At 48.9% G+C, this 16812-nt stretch overlaps 1 protein-coding gene across 9 annotated transcripts in view; it reads right to left on the minus strand.

The window, feature by feature from the left end:
* The window catches only part of AGAP1 (ArfGAP with GTPase domain, ankyrin repeat and PH domain 1), a 392780-nt gene that overhangs the window by 29648 nt on the left and 346320 nt on the right, over positions 1 to 16812 (minus strand). For all 9 annotated transcript variants that reach the window (XM_084892387.1, XM_084892386.1, XM_084892385.1 and 6 more), the window contains 2 exons: positions 14722 to 14812; positions 13684 to 13906 (listed from right to left, as the gene is read on the minus strand). In XM_084892387.1, the coding sequence (XP_084748513.1) occupies positions 13684 to 13906; positions 14722 to 14812 (314 nt within the window). The remainder of the gene's footprint in view (positions 1 to 13683; positions 13907 to 14721; positions 14813 to 16812) is intronic.

The raw sequence follows: 16812 nt of genomic DNA on the forward strand, positions 1-16812 counted from the left end.
AATGAATGTGAAACGGCTGAGTTTACATTTTTGAAAATGAAGGACAGCCTGTGCCGTGCCAGACAGATGCTGACCACTAACTGCCTGGAGTGTGCGATGGGAATTAGCTCCTCAATGTCTACACCGCGGCCCGATGACGAAGTCACTGCCTTCGGAAGAGACCGCTGGGGTGGTTAAATGAAGGATCAGGGAAGTCTTCAAAGTACAGTCAGTCTTACTCCCACCAAAGAGACATCGAACCTTTTATAGTTGATTAGAGTCTGGTACACGGAATTCGTGCACAGGTAGGCTAGGTCCCTAGACCTGGCAGGTGATCAGGGCGGATCAGGGCTTTCCTTCATTCTGTGCCGCCCCCTGGTGGTCAGTGCACATCATAGTGAAGGATAGAACTCCTGGCCTCCTGGTCCAACTCCCAAGGGGACAATTTGCATATTAGGCATATATATAAATAAATGGGGGAGGGAAGACAGAACTGCGGACACTGCATCAAGGGCTCCCAGGAGGTCTTCCACTCAACCTCTCCCTTCACAGAGGGCACTTTGTTGGGAGAAGTTAAGAGACCTGCACTGCCCTGTTGCTCAAACAGGCCCAGAGCCCTTGGTTTCTCCCTGGGGGCCCTGCTATGTCCGCTGCTCCCTCCCAGCAGCTGGTGTGGAAGGACTGGCTCGGAGAGGACTTACGACCAAGGACACAGGACGAGTCTAATGAAACTGTCACTGGGTCTTTAATGAGGAGGCTTGTCTGCTCCAAAGCACTGTCTGGAAGTAAAACATCATGACCTCACCACTGTCTCCCCTGCCCTCTGGGAGGCCCAGCCGGAGTGGCGTCGGGAAGCTGGCAGCTCTGAGTTTTCTGGAAATGAGTCAGCAGGTCCGTGCACCACCTGGCCGGTGCTGGGCTGTTACCCCAGGAGTGTGTTTGGGGAACAGGTCGGGGTATGAAGCTGGTGGTCGTCCGGTGGGCAGTCTCGGGGAGGCAGACGGGCAGACAGCTCTGGTGGCTCAGGGGAGCCGTGGCCACACAGGACCGCAGGACAGAGTGGATTTTGGCTCCCTCGGCAGTGGCATGGCCTGGTTTTTGGTTGGTTCTTTGGTGCTCCTCAGGCCTCTCCTGCTACTGGCATTCTGGGCAGTTCTTCCTTTCCTAGGACTGCCTGGGGCTTATACATCCCAGGCCCCAGGACTAAATGCCAGTCAACCCTCCATCCCCCAGGTCATTTCCAAACACTCCCTGAGCGGAAAGCACAGGAGTGAGAAGGCACTGGCACAAGGACCCTGGTCACTTATACAGTGAATTCCATGCTCGTGAGCACGTGGCCCATTTCCTTTAGGAGCCTCGAGATAACAAGCCTCCTCCACGTCCTGCCCGGCCGGAGTCCTCTTCTCCTCATTTCCATAGGATCGTGAGGATGGGTGTAAGACATGAGGCCGGCCTTGGTGATCCTCAGGAGATGCCATAGGGAGGTCATCAGGGCTGTCTTTGTTCTCCAAGGTTACACATTAGATGCTTTTCTATGCAAGCGCCGTCCCTAAGATTGAGTGAAGCATACCCCAGGTAACGTCCATCTTCCAGACCCAGGTGGGTGTAGTTTTGTATCTAGTGCAGATAACACTTATTGGAAGCTCTAGCCACCGCTGTTCCCAGTCTCCAGGAACTCAAGCCCTGTCTCAGAGATCGGGGGAGGCTGGTTTTAGATGCTCTGTCCCCAAGCCCAGAGATCCCTCTCCGGAGCATGATGGGACCACAGGGCTCGGCCTCAGCTTAACGACCTTGTCAATGTCCCTGGCCACAACCATGGGCACCTGCCACCTTTATTAGCACAAACTCAAACTGTCAGGGTTTTATGACTGAAATCACCTTGTTTGTTCTGCTTGTCGTTTAAAGGCCTTTCCGTGTGCCCCATGGCCCCAGAGAGAACACTAATCCTCACGGTGGATGCCTGTCTCTCTCCAGGCCTCCGGGGTGGCTGAGTCTTGCTGGTGTGATGTTCTACATCCTAGGTGGTCTGTGAGTCAGCAGGACTGGTGCTCAATTCTGGCTTCACAGTTTCCTTTGGCGTCAGAGCAGACAAATGACGTCGATTTGCCCGGTGGATTCCAGGAGGCCGTGGCTATCCTGAGCCTGGCCTTCTGCAGGCTCCTCGCAGACTCTGAGCACCTGGGGGCAATTCTCTCTCGTCCACACTCACTCATTCTGGACACGAGGCACCACCTCTACCTAGGCTCACTCCCTCCAGGTCAGGGAGTTTTGGCTCAAATGCAAATCCTGCTCAGAGCACTATGCTGGATCCCCTCCTGCAGGGGCTCCTGTGCCAAATGAGAGGCGGCACGCCAGCCGGCTGACCTCTCCCCAGCCCTGAGTGATTTACACCTTGGCCCGAAGGTTCTTTTGGTGGAATGACCTCCCCATCTCTTCTCCTTGAAAATTCCTTCCTGCCTTTAAAACAATTTTTTTTGGACATATTCACATACTATAAAACTCATCCTTTCAATGTGTATGTCCTAGTGGTTTTAGTATATTTACAAGGCCATAGAGCCATCACCATGGAAACCCAGATCAAATCCTGAACACACCCATTCAGCAGACACCCCCACCCAGTTCCCCTCCCCCTACCCTGGCCCTATCCAACTGCCTCCGTGGATCCGCCTGGTCTGGCTGCTGCATGTAAGTGGGAGTCACAGTCATGTGACATGTGGTCTTTTGCATCTGGCTCCTTCCACTCAGTATGACATTTCCAAGGTTCACTCATGTTGTAGTGTGTATGGTACTGTATTCCTTTCCATGTTTTAAGAACCCGCTGTGTGGGTATACTATCTTTTGTACACCTACTTTCATTTTATGGACATTTGGACTGTTTCTACTTTGGGGCTATTGTGAAGAATGCTGCTATGAACACAAATGCACAACTTTGTATGGACATGTGTTTATTTCTGTCAGGTGTACGCTTAGAAGAGGAATTGCTGGGTCATATGGTAAGTTTATGGTTAATTTTTTGAGGAACCTCCAGGGTGTTTTCCCAAGTAGCTGTGCTATTTAATATTCTCACTGGCAGTATGAGGGTTCCAACTGTCACACACCCATGCCAACACCTGCCATTGCCTTTCCGTTGTGGCCATCCCAGTGGGTGAGAAGCAGTGGCTCAATGTGGTTGGATTTGCATTTCCCTAATAAATAATATTTTGAATCTTTACATGTGGGTTATTTGTATACCTGCTTTAGAGAAATGTCCAAAGATTTTGCACATTTATAAATTGAGTCATTTGTTTTCTACTGCAGAATTATACTCATTCTCTATACATTCTGGATACTAGGCTCTTACTAAACATTTGGTTTTCAAATTTTCAGTCATTCTGTGTCTTTTTACTTTCTTGGTATTGTCCTTTGAAGTTCTAAATATTTTTGTTAATGAATGCCAATTTATCTATTTTTTTCTTTTATCACTCATGCTTTAGGTACCATAAAGATTTACCTCTCTGATTCATTTAGAGTTCATTTTTGTATCTGGCATGAGATAGGGGTCTAACTTCATTCTTTTCTATGTGAATATCCAGTTGTTTCACCACACTTGTTGAAAAGATGAATCTTTCCCCACTGAATTTTCTTAGCATCTCTGTTGAAAATAAATTAACCATAGATGTATGGCTTACTTCAGGACCGTTAATTCTATTTTATTGATCTATATGTATATCCTTAGGCCAATATCAATAATCTTGGATTATTATAGTTTTGCAGTAAGTTTTTAAATTCAAATATCTGAGTCCTCCAATTTTGTTATTCTCTTTCAAGATTGTTTTGCCAATCTTTGCCAATCTCTCTTGAATTTCCATATAAATTGTAGAATCAGCTTGTTCATTTCTGTAAAAAAAAACAACCCATTTGTGATTCTGAAAGGAATTTTGTTGAATGTATACATCAACTTCGGGGAATACTGCTATCTTAACAATGTCAAGTCTTCTAACCATGAGGATAGATTTCTTGCCAATTATTTAGGTAGTCTTCAAATAGTTTTCAGTATACAGGTTAAGTTATTCCTATATGTATTATTCTTTCTGATGATATTGTAATTGAAAATTGTTCTTAATTTTACTTTGAATTGTCCATTGCTAATGTATAGAAGCACAACTGACTTTTGTATGTTGATCCTATATTCTTCAAGCTTGCTAAACTCATCTATTAGCTCTATATTTATTTGTGGATTCCTTGGGATTTTCTATACACATGAACACATCATCTACAAATATTTTTACCTCTTCCTTTCTAACCTGGATACCCTTGGTTTCTTTTTCTTGCCTAATTCACTGGCTTGAACCAGTGCTGGAAGAAGTGGTGACAGTGGACATCCTTGTCTTGTTCCTGATTGTGGGGAACACACTCTGAATACTTTATCATTAAGGATGATGTCACTTGTGGATTCTCCGTAAATGCCCTTTGTCAGGTTGAAGAAGTTTCCTTTTATACCTAGTTTGCTTCACGAAAAGGTATTATTGCATGTTGTTCACTGGATTTCCTGCATCTCCTGAGATGGCCATGTAGCTTTTGTCCTTCATTCTATTAATGTGTTGTATGATATTGATCGATTTTTGTATATCGAACCAACCTTGCATTCCTGGGAAAATATGTTTTTTGATCAAAGTTGGTTGCAGTACTTGCTAGGATGGCACAGTGGAGATGCAAGGCCACATTAGAGTCTGGTAAAGAAAGACACATAGCTGGTCTCAAGAAATGAGAAATAAAGTCCAGGGACTTGGGTGAAGACAGGGAGGAGGACCCTAGGCAGGGTTGCTGACATTTGTTTATTATTATGCTTGGTGTGGACAGGTGCTCCCCAAACTTTCATGTGCATAGGAATCACTGACAGAGTTACAACATACTGCTTGACTCCACCCCAGGGATAATGATTGGGTGAGTTTGAAATAAGCTGAGAATATACCTTCCTAGGTAATGCTGATGTTGCAGTGAATCACCCTACAGATGCAATGCAGAGTAAACATGGACTACGCCTTCCACATCAGCAGACCGTCCCCAGAACCTGAGAGGGCATGTACCACTTGTCTGTCTCACTGTCAGCTGCAGGACTCAGGCACAAAGCTGGTGGAGTTTTCCAGACAAAAAAAAAAAGAAAAAGACCCCAGGAAACTTCATAAATAGTGTTTCTTTCTTTTCTTTTCTTTTTTAAAAAAAAGATATTTTATTGATTTTTTACAGAGAGGAAGGGAGCTAGAGAGCTAGAAACGTCCATGAGAGAGAAACATCGACCAGCTGCCTCTTGCACACCCCCTACTGGGGATGTGCTGGCAACCAATGTACATGCCCTTGACCAGAATCGAACCTGGGACCTTTCAGTCCGCAGACCGACTCTCTACCGCTGAGCCAAACCGGCTTCGGCCATAAATAGTGTTTCATTTCAGCATTACATTCACATGATTAAGTGGCTGAAAATACTGGCTAGCTTCATCTTGCAAATAAGAAAATGCCCTGATTTTTTAAAGTTCTCAATTGCAGACATTGTTGGCCACGCAACCAAATTAGAAATCCTCTGGCCCGGCTCCACATTTCATCATGCAGATAATAAACCTGGTCGAGAGGCTGAGAAATGCATGCTGAACGCTTCACCAGGCAGTGCCGGGTCAGGGACAGGCACAGAGGGAGTTCGGGCGGGAGGCCTATTATGTAAAAAGCTGGGGCTTAAACCCTGTGCCTGTGTCCATCTAGATATTTAGATTTCTGGGCACCGTTTTCTGCAGAAGCTCTTAAGATCAGCATCAGCCACAGAAAATGAAGGCTTTGGAATGACTGGGAAACGGAAAAGATCAGGTTTGCCACACGAACAGATAGAAAACAAATGATGCTTTGTTGTCTTATTTAAGTTATCACGAGTGAGGCTTCTAGATTTTATAAGTGGAAAGATATTACAGTTATGTGATTAAACATAACAAATGTACACTAGTTATATATGTGTGTCTTTGTAAACACACTATATATACACAGAAATAGGATGGCTAGTAAGAATATCAGCTGGGGGTGGTGAGGGCCTGGGGTGGGGTGGGTCGGGAGTTAATGGGGGGAAAAAGGGAACATATGTAATGCTTTCCACAATAAAGAATTATTTAAAAAAATGAGCCGGGGTCAAAGGGAGGAGAGGGGAGGGATGCTGGTAAACACAATGGTATCTCCTGATGCCATGGATGACCTTCAGATTTGGGCACAATGCTGAGCAGGAAAAGGGCAGCAGCCACAGAAGGACCAGGGGTGGGTTTCAGGACTCACACCCTGGTCAGGTGATCTGCCCTCCAGTCCTGGGCGACCCTAGAAAAAATGACTCAAGGACCCTAACTCCACATTCTTCTCCCCTAGAACATGGGCTCCTGCCACGTCATAAGATGGCTCTGTGCTAAGGAAGAGCACACAGCACACTGCGAACCCTGGACACGGGGTTGCTTCCTGTCTCTGTCAGTGTCAGGAAGGAGGAAGCCGGATGGATCCTCAGAAGAGGGAGTTTCCGGTACACAGTGACCAGAATAGCCCCAAGAGAAATGACCCTGTGCGAACGCCCCACTAGTGGAGGGTCTAGAGAGGCAGCTGTTCTGACAGCGTTCACAGGCCCGTGTTCAGAATGTCTCCCACAATATGTAAGTTGAGTCTCAACAGGCTCAAATATACGTTACATTCCTTTCTATGTGCTCACAAATGACAGAGGCCCACACAGGGTCAGGGGCCCACACGTGGGCAGGGCACCTAGAATACAGCAATGCTTGTTGATGACTTGCAATCTACCAGTGACAATACAAATCCTTAAAAAAACCCACCACACACACAAAAAAATCAGACTCTTGGATTGTCTCCATGGCTACGTTTCGGAGAGGAAATGATAGGGGTTTTCAAGCCCTGGTTGCAAAGCTGGCTTCCACACACACCTGGTCTCCCACGAGATCAAACAATACCTGGGGTCTGCAGGCCTCGGTGGCCATCCTCACCCAACCAGAAGCTGTTCTCGCATCTGGTTCAAAGGCAAGTGTGATGGGCAGGTAGTCTCTAAGAAGCGATCCTGTTTTTGCTCAACCTTATGGAGACTCTTCTAAAACTTGTTTTTCTTACAAGGAGCGCTGTCTAGACGGAGAACTGTGTCGGGAGCACTGCGGCTGAGCTGAGCGTGGGCCGTGGCTGGCTTGCCGGATGGCTGTCTCTGTTGCCAGCTGTAATCCGTGGGCATCATTTCTGAGGCAGTGCTAATGCATTTGCACTTCTCATTTGTACATTTTCCTAATTGGCTTAATATTTATAGGGAAATATGTCTGATCTGGGCACAGAGCTCTGGTAGATTCGAGCCTATTTAGCCATGTGCTAATGAGGACCATCCAGTCCTGACCGGTCGCTAAGGGACTCATGGCTCTCAGAGTCCGGCTCCACGTTGGCCTGCTACGAGAAGCCACTACAATATCTTAAGTAAAATCTGAGGTCCCCAAGCAGCTGTTGCATCTACGGGGCTGTGTGGACGTATCAACTTTCCTGGCTGCAAATGTCAGGACGGTTCGCAGACGACCTGCCTGCAAGCCCCCAGCTCCCCAGAATCTGCCGCTGTCCCTGCGTGCTCAGGACGCTGTCCCCGTCCGGCTGGGAGGCTGGACAGCTCCGCCGGCTGGGGCTGGGCATGCCCGCTGACAGGCGCACCGCGATGACAGAAATTCACTCTGAGTTGCAATTAGTGGCACTGTCATTTTCGGGGGCTCCTGCCAATTAATTAAGCCTGTCAAACAGGAAAACCACAGCGCTCACATGATAATTTATATTGGAAGAGACTAGCCGCACGGAGCACAGCGGCTTCCCTCCACAAACAGAATTCTCCCTCAGAGCGCGGAAATAAATACCAGACACGGAATAAAATAAAACAACAGAAAGCGAGCTTGGCGGGTGTGTGTGTGTGTGGGGGGGGAGGATCTGCAGGGAAGAGGAAAGTTAAGCTGCCCTTGTTGTGACTGTTCGCTCGGGTCGCAGGAGTGGAAGACAGGCTGATTAAAAACCCCAGACGAGCCCCCAGCTCCCTGAACCCTCCGTGTCCGTCCGGGATGATAGAATCAGAGGAGTTTATTCATACCATTAAGCCCCAGAGAACTTAATTGAAAGAAGAGCACAGCCCGGACCTTGACAAGCGGGAGGTCACAGTAATTGCTGCCGGACATATTTAACATTAAGATAATCAGGCCATTAATTACCCTTTGGATCATTAAATCAGCCAGTTGCAAAATGAAATTTCTGCCTCTATTACTCACTTGAGAGACCACAGGGGTGGCCTTTAATTTATCAGCGAGCGCGAGGTACAAAGGCTGGGCCGGGGGAGGCGGGCGGGCGGGGAGGGGGCCGCGGTGCTGGCGCCGGCGCGGGGGGCAGGGCATCCATCGGCCATGCTCGGCGATCGTGGCAAATTAACTGGGCACCATAACCTCCGCGTCCAAAGGCAGAGGCTGGGGGTATGTAAATAGATGAGGCCAGACAGGGAGATCAGAGTCCGCACATCACTTAGCAGGATAATAAAGGAAATCATCCTTGATTATCAGTGCTAATTTGGACACTGCCGGTAGCTTGTTATACGTGTTCTGAGTAGCATTTAATTAATTCAATTGCTTGTTAATGAGGGAAGTGACATGTGGGGAGCAGATGCCACCCAACTGCAGATGGGCTCTGGTCATCACGGCGGAGTCCTTTTTTTTTTTTTTTTGCCTATGTCTCCCCTGCCCATTTTTTTTCTCTCTCTCTCCCTTTAAAGAAAGGAAATAGAAAAAGGTGTCAAGCATAGAGGAACACTCAAAAGAGACAAAACATTGACCTTGGAGGGCCAAGAACTGTTAAAAAATAATAAGATGAGACAGTCCTGGGGCTGTGGGAACTCGCGTTCCCTGAGGCCCCATTTGGAACGGGGGCGTCTCTACGCCAGAAATTTGAGCCCAAGATTACTATATTGTGATCTCATGATCAAACCTAACGAGACAAAGACGTGGCCAAGTGGTACTGCTTTTAATATCTCAGAGCCAGCGGTGGGGATCCAATTATTTTCAGTTTGGATACGTCTCCCCTTTCTCAATATCTCCATGTGCATAAATAAGATGAAGTGGCCTTCCGGAATCAAAAGGGCCGAACTCGGAGCACTCGGATCACTGGGCGGGCCGCTCGGTCTGGGAGTGCGCACCCGTCTGTCTCTCCCACGCGGGTACCTCCGGGCCTGCCCCAAGTCTTCCGCCTGAAGTGACATCTTTTGACAGGCTAAAGACAGGAAGGGAGTTCAGGTGAACTGATAAATAATGACACAAAGAGAAAGGATGCTCCAGGAGGGGAAAGACGGAATATGGACCCAGTGGAATCAGAGGAAGGGCCGACGTCACTGGGGGCTTCTCTCGGCCTCTTCCGTGGACAGGAGACACTGGGGCTGCTCTGATTTCCCGAATCGCCACGCAAACAGGCTACCTGCACCGAAATGCCTCGGGAGCCGGTCCCAGTGGTCCCACATGGGCCAAATGCTGCGACAGAGACACAAAGACGGGGGAGGAAGGAAGGAAAGCGGCACCAGAGGGCTCTGCTCAGTCCTGGCAGGAAATGCTGTTCCCAGCGGTCAAGCCTAAAGGCTAAGTGAACCACAGCCAGGAACAGAGAGGACTGACCGGCACGGCGCTGCACAGTCCCCAGTGCCCCATGTGTGGCCGAGGGCGAGAGGACGCACAGGTGGACTGCTGAGATGTCCTTGCTGTGTGCTGGCAACGCGGAAGCCCCGATGCACTCAGGACACACGAGGCACTGAGGGGGCAAGAGCACCTGACAGGTGTACCCACACCGACCGGTTCCCTGTCACACTCATTCGTCCACTCAAGACACAGGCACTTGGCCGTTAATAATCTCCATCCCAGCAAATTCTTCTTTCACACGAAGGAGGATGACTAAGGAGCTTGGTGGCTTTTCCGGCCTGGGTGCTCCGGGCCCCAGAGCCCCCCTATGGACAGCCACACAGTGTAGTGTGATACACAAGCCCACAGGCTGTGCGTCCTGAGTTCTGCTCCGACAGACAGCAGACCGCCTCTCCGAGAGCCTCTGCAATCTAGCTGATGTTGTCTTCTGTTACTCCCCATTTAAAATCAATATTTTAAGTGTGTGCTTAAATGGTATCAATAGCAATTACAGAGGAGAATTCAGGTCCCACCGCAGATGAGGTTAATTGTTATGGCATCGACCTCCCGAACACGCTCCTTTCTGCAGATTACACCTCCGTGGTGGAGGGGGGACGAGGGCACCCTCTCCTCCTGCGACAATGCGTTTCCTATCGAGTGCACTGGGAAAAATGGCAGTTGTTGCAGAATCCATCCAAAAAGATTTTTTTTTTTTCCTTCCTGGGAGTAATTAAAAGATGCTTTTCTTGACTAATGGTTCCCCGGTTTAGGAATGGGAAGTCAATACGGCTTCGCCGCCGTCAGCTTCGATTGATCACAGTGCTGGTGAGGTTTGACCGGCAGATCTCAGGGTGGCTGAGAATCACTGGGACCAATTATGAGCCAGCGAGGCCGCCTGCCCGGGGTGCGGGGACCAGGAGCACGAGGCCCGCTGGCCGGCCGGCCGGGCGGAGGCACCTGTTTCCCTAACTCCCTGCCCGCAGGACCGGGCGACTCCAAGGTTCGTTGGTTCTGGGGACTGGATGTTTCTTCGGAGAAGGATCTGCTGTGCTCTGTCCCCCATGGTCCTGACCCCCACGGTGTGTGTGTGTGTGGGGGGAGGGTGGGGGAAGGAAAGCACACTCCTAATTATATCCCACTGTCAGAATGAATCTTCTGAACAAGCTTGAAAGGACCAGAGCATCTCAAGAAAACAGCTGGGTCCCTTTTCAAAGAAGTAGATGGCTACATGGCACTGGGGTCTTCCTTGGCTAGAGATAAACATTTACTAAAAGATTCCTTTTTAGTATGACATTAGGGCCACATGAAAGACCCCTCCGGCTGTTTGTTCTGACCATCATGGGTTCTGCGGAGACCAAAGGGGGTGAATTGGGGGCGGGGTGTGTGTGTGTGTCTCCTTCCTGTCTTGGAGAGGCAGGATCCAGACCGGATCACAGACAGAAGGCCACCTGGAAATTCTAGCCCAGACCTTGGTGTCTGTTAGCAGACACCGCAGGAGGCAGTGCAGGTGGGGGTGTCTGAGTGGCTGCGGTGTTCTCACAGGACGGAGATTTTTTCATTTTTCACAGTGTATGCAGGACGGCTTGTTCCCCCAGGGCCACGCCTTCTGACGGCCTCCCTGCCTCATCGCCATCCCTCCCAATGACGCTGCTGCCTGCCTTTGGTCCCTCTGGAGGAAGCAGAACATACACGGAGGCATAAACAGACCCAACAACTCGCCCTCTGCCCACCCCCCAGGTGCCGTTATCCACCCTCCCATCCCTAAGGCTCCCCCAGGCCTTGGCTCTGGCCTTCCCACCCCCCACAACCAGCCCCATGGGAGACCGCCCCCCACACTGACTTCCACATTTAACCCCATGGGCCCTAGGGCTTCCCACTCATGCCTTTGGCTAACCCCTTCTCCACCCGCAGGCTTGGCTATCGCCTCACCTTCCTGAGTCCAGCTCGGATGCTGTTTCTCCAGCGGACTTCCCTGGAGCACAGCGGCTATGAGAACCCCTCTGTCCTGTGAACTGGGCCCAGCCCTGGCCTCCTCGTCTGACGCCAAGGACAACCCTGACCACAGGACAATCACAATAACCATTTGTCACTTCTTTTCTAGGAGAAGGTGGCCCAAGAGTATTTGCTGAATTTAATTAAAACAAGAAACTCTCTGGGAAAATTACTAAAGGCACAAAGAAACCTTCAATTCTTATAGGGGCCTATCTTGTTAAGAGTGTACAGATTTCTGAATTCCCCAAGTTATGTGGAGACACCAGCTAATCCCCCCCCTTCCTCCCCCTCCCCCCGCCGTCCCCCAGCCTAGGAGAGGAATTCCAGCTCTGCTTGCTCTTTGGGGAACCAGGATGGGGTTAACGGCAGTCACCCCATCTGCGAGGAAGGAAGGTTCTGATACGTCTCTAAAATAGGAAGATGTGATGTGCATGACACTGGATAGGAGGGAACTTACATGCTCAAGGGCCTGACTCACACACACCAACTGGAATCCAAAACACCCCCACAGCCTGCACTTAGAGAAGATAACATGGATATCAAGTAGTTACCATTAAAACATCAACCACATCCTTGTTTCCAATCATTCTAAACGCTCCTAAATGTGACCAATGAGAAAACAAACTTTTCACAAGTTCATGATATGAACCACAGTATATACGCTTCTTTTATATAGAAACAGGTAAAATGCATCAGGTTTATTTTTTCTGACCCTAAATTTTAATCGTTGTTTTCTGTACTCATACATTATACTCCATCCAATTTCCCCTCATTTTTCATTTTCAGACCTAAATATTTTCCAAGGAAACTATATCCACAAAAAATAGGGATATTAAAACAAAAATTGATCTCTTAAGAATGCTCCTAGTTGGTGACCAGGCCCGTTTCCACAATAGTGTTAAGATAAACACACTCTGAAAGCGCACCCTCTGTTCAGCCTGTGAGGCACCTGCCCATTTTCATCACCAGCTGCAACTCACCTGCCAAGAGCTCGCACAGCAAACCTCCACCGCGGGAGACACGGGCCCCTTGCACCTGTTCTCGCCCTCGCCCTTGCCCTCCCACGGCAGGCCTGACACAGGAGTGGGGCTGCCCACGCACCAGCTCGTTCTCCCAGGAGCCCAAGGTGGCACCAGAAATTCACTCCTCAGCGTTAACGACCCAGAGCCCACCCACTCGGAGCGTGATTGTCGCCTAGCGGAGGGGCCCACTTCTTGCCTTCACATTGGCTGCCGCTGCTACTTCCCTGTTGTCTGATCAACAGCAAAAAAACATTTAAAATGTGCTCAGGTTGGGGGAGACCTACGGTCTCCCTCGGCTTCTCCACACCCCTGAGACGTGAATGCTGGGAGGGAGCCCAAAACCCTACTTCAGAACCGGACACCCCGGAGAGGGAAGCATCCGTCCTGCCTCTCCGAGGTTCCCTCAGAAGCCGCCGTCCTATTGCCTCTCAGGTGCATTAAATATGCATGTGTGCTCATAAACGGTTTATCATAGCTGCGAATGAAAGATGAGAAACTAAATGGCCTCAAAATAAATGCGATTTTTACACTGGGTAACAATTAACATTAATGAGGGGTCACCGTACATTATGCCAAAGTTGTCTGATTAAACGCGTGAGAAATATGTTTTAGGAAATAAAATACATTTTGTTACCATAAACTCGCTTATTTTGTGTGTGTATGTCAATTGAGTAGATGCTTACCACAGATCTAAAAATAACAAAACTGAAGAATCAGAAATTTATAATTGGTGTTAATGGCGCAGCATACGCCTGTTAGCAACGTATTAATTAAAGTGATGCATTCATAAGTTTAGAAGCTTAAAACACTTCTAGGAGGGGGAGAGGAATCCCCGAAGCGTAAAAACAAATGTAAACAAGGAAGGCGTTCGAATTAGCTGCATCTGTGAAGACCCATTTTAAACACAGACATCTCTGTGCCAGCCTGATCAGCACCCCTGCAGGCTGCCAGGGCAGTTCTAATCGTGTCTCAACTGTGGGCGAGACGCCCCGAAACCACACCCCTTCCCGCGTTCTTACCTTGTGGAGTCCAGCGAGGGCTTCGTCCGCCCCTGGCTGTTCTCCTCCCAGACGCTGTTGGCCAGCTCGTTCCCAATGGACGACATCACCTTGATGAGCTCGATGGGCCAGTCGTCCAGGTCCAGGGATCGAACTCGCGAGAGGTGGGTGCCGAGGTTCCGGTGGATCCCTGAGCACTCGATGCACATGAGGGCTCCCAGGTTCAAGCTGGCCCAGTTAGGGTCTGTGGGAAGAAGAGCAGAGGGCCCCGTGGGGTCAGACCATCACTGCTCATCCACTGCCCTCATCACTGCTCATTCACTGCCCTCATCACTGCTCATTCACTGCAACCAAACCCCAGCTGGTCAGACTTCACATCCAGACCCCTCCCTGGCGTCTGGCTTGAAAACACTCCCAGGTCTACTGTCTTAGGTGTCTTAAAAAAATTGAACATGTGGGTGGCTACTCTGAAATATCTGGCTTTGGCAAATCCTAGGAAACTTCCCACCCAATGGACAATCGCCATCGCTGGCTTGGACAGTTCCTCGCTCTTGCACACGGGTGATGGTGCGATACTATAAACAGAGCGGTGAGGAACCTCTCGGAAACTAGAGCTGCCTCTCCCCCCAGCTTAGTTCCTGGAGGGGCACAGCCAAGCGAGTGGTGTGCGTGCCATTATGTACGCTGCCAAATAGTTCTTCGTCACTCTTATGATGGGATATCTCCCAGCAGGATCACCCAAACTGGATGTTTTGACTTAAAAATGACCAAGTCTTTGTCCATGTGTCATCTACTCGTCTCTGATCTTGGCCCCTCCACCTTCCCTTGTTCTCTGAGAAACCACAGCAGCTGGAGCTTGTGTGCATTGGGCTACGCAACCTGCTGTGTTTGTAACATGACCTTCAAGGTCTATGTTTCTCCCCATATATGGGCCCCGCGGTAGCACCGACTATTACAGAGCCATAGGAACTGAGAAAGTCAGGCGAGGGGGACCACCCAATCCAGCTCCGACCGACCCACTCCACTGTGGAGGCCCAGGCCCTCCCGGTGCCCACTTACTCTGGGTCTCACAGTCCACACAGTGCGAGTTCCCTCGGATGTTTCGTATTGACTGCAAGGCCATGGCCTCACTCTGGCTCGTCAGTCTGGACTGGACATACAAGAAGACACACAAATGCAAGGTATGAGAAGCCTGAGAGAAACATACTTGTCTACTCATAACATCAGAGAAAATTCAAACAGGTGGTAAGCAAATATGGCAGGAGGGCAATTTCTAACCATTTCTCCTCTTCCGATAGCTTCAGGAAAACGTCCTGCTGAGAAGGCGCTGTGAGGGAACCCCCGTGCTAAGATTTATGGGGTAAGAATGACCCCAGGAGACATGACGACAAAGGCACGTGCTGGACCCTTTGTGAAGGAACAGGGACAGACTGCGATCTGGGCACGTAACTGGTTAATGCACTTTCAGGGCTGTGTGTCCACTTGGTGTGAAGAGTAAAGGGTGACAAACAAGTGTTCTGCTTGTAAGAGAAGGGTCAGGCTTAATGGGCATCGTTAAGACAAATGTCATGATTCCTGGTCCGGAGACGACGGCCTCACCACCCTTGATGTCTCCTCTGAAGACTGTCCCAGTTGCTACAATGACAAAGGCACTAGCCTTTGGGGCAGGGAGGAGTGGGAGAGCGCTGGGCGCAGTTCTCCTTCAACTTACACTTGAATGTCTTCGCTAAGCAGATGAAGACAACATCGAAGGAGGAAAAGAACAGGAAAACCTATAAGCTACAATATGATCGTCACACTCCGCTGTCCCCTCTCAGGGGACATCGGAATTCTAGCATATCACTCGGATGTCCCCTCTCAGGAGACATTGCAGTTTATTAGTGATTACGGGGAATTGAGTTATTTCAACGCACGTTTCCGCCGCAAAGTAGCATCGAGTAGCTGGTAGCCAATGTCCAGAATGGTTCGGAGTGCAAAGGGTTAAGTTTTATTAACATTTTGATGTCTATTCTTGTAGCCTTTTCCTAAGCATATCTGTACACAGGGAAGGACTTCTTAAAAAGTCACCTTGTACGTATTGCTTTGAAACCTGCCAGTTTAGACTAATGAGATATTGTCCTCTCTCAATGTCGCCCTGTTTTTTCCAATATCAACATTTTAAATGGTTGCATGATATCCCACTTCTGGTGATTTACTTATGACGTTCACTCTGGCGGACATTTAGGTTGGCCCCATGTTTCTCCGTTGTAAAGAGTGCTGACGTTCTGCACACATCCCGGATTATTTACTGGGGACCAATTTCTGGACGTTGAGATGTCAGGTAAAGGAATCGGTACCGTTTCCACTAGAAAGGCTTACACTGCATACATTTAATATGATGGTAAAAGCCAACTACATTTCAGAGGACATTTAGAATAAGCTTGGTTTTTGTTGAAGAATTGTTCATACGTCAAACTTTCTCATGTCAAACTATCTTCATGCTTGATATGAAAAAATGTATTGCTTACCACCTAATAATGTAATTTAGTAATTGCTCCTATCTAGGTAGCACCATGCATTTTTGGGGTTTTATGCCTTTGGTTGGATACCCAAGTACTCAAAGTATGTTTAACTGTTTATGTTGGCATCTGGAGAGTGTGTGTGTGTGTGTACACAAGCAGGATGTGTCGGCTGTCTCTCCCCGTTTCATTTCTGCAGCATGTGAGTATATGCTTGTCTACACCAGCTATCTACTGAATTATCAACAGGCAGCTACCATACCTTGTAGCCCATTCTCAACTAGTCAGTATTTTGCCCTCAAGCTATTCCTTGTGGGTATTACTTCCATGTGCACACTCGCACACCTACTCACCAATGTCTTCCTTCCTCCCTGCTCAGTGAGTCTGCCGGGGAAAGCACCTGCCTGTGAGTGCACATGGCTAGTGGGAGAAATGGGGCAGCACTTTAAGGCTGGTGCGTGCATCAGGCCCAAAGGTGACGCCTTGAGTTTCACAGCGAGCGGGCAGAAGCCGGCATGGTGAGAGGGAAAAGGCGACGTGCTTCCAGATCCTCTGATTCCCTCTGACCTGAGACACTATGATTTTGTACCGAACTTAGAGATGTGTTTGTTCAACAAGCCTGGCTCTCCGCATTCCTGTTATGAAACTTTGC

This window comes from Pipistrellus hanaki (assembly GCF_964339955.1).
Source record: "Pipistrellus hanaki genome assembly, chromosome: 8".
NCBI lineage: Eukaryota > Metazoa > Chordata > Mammalia > Chiroptera > Vespertilionidae > Pipistrellus > Pipistrellus hanaki.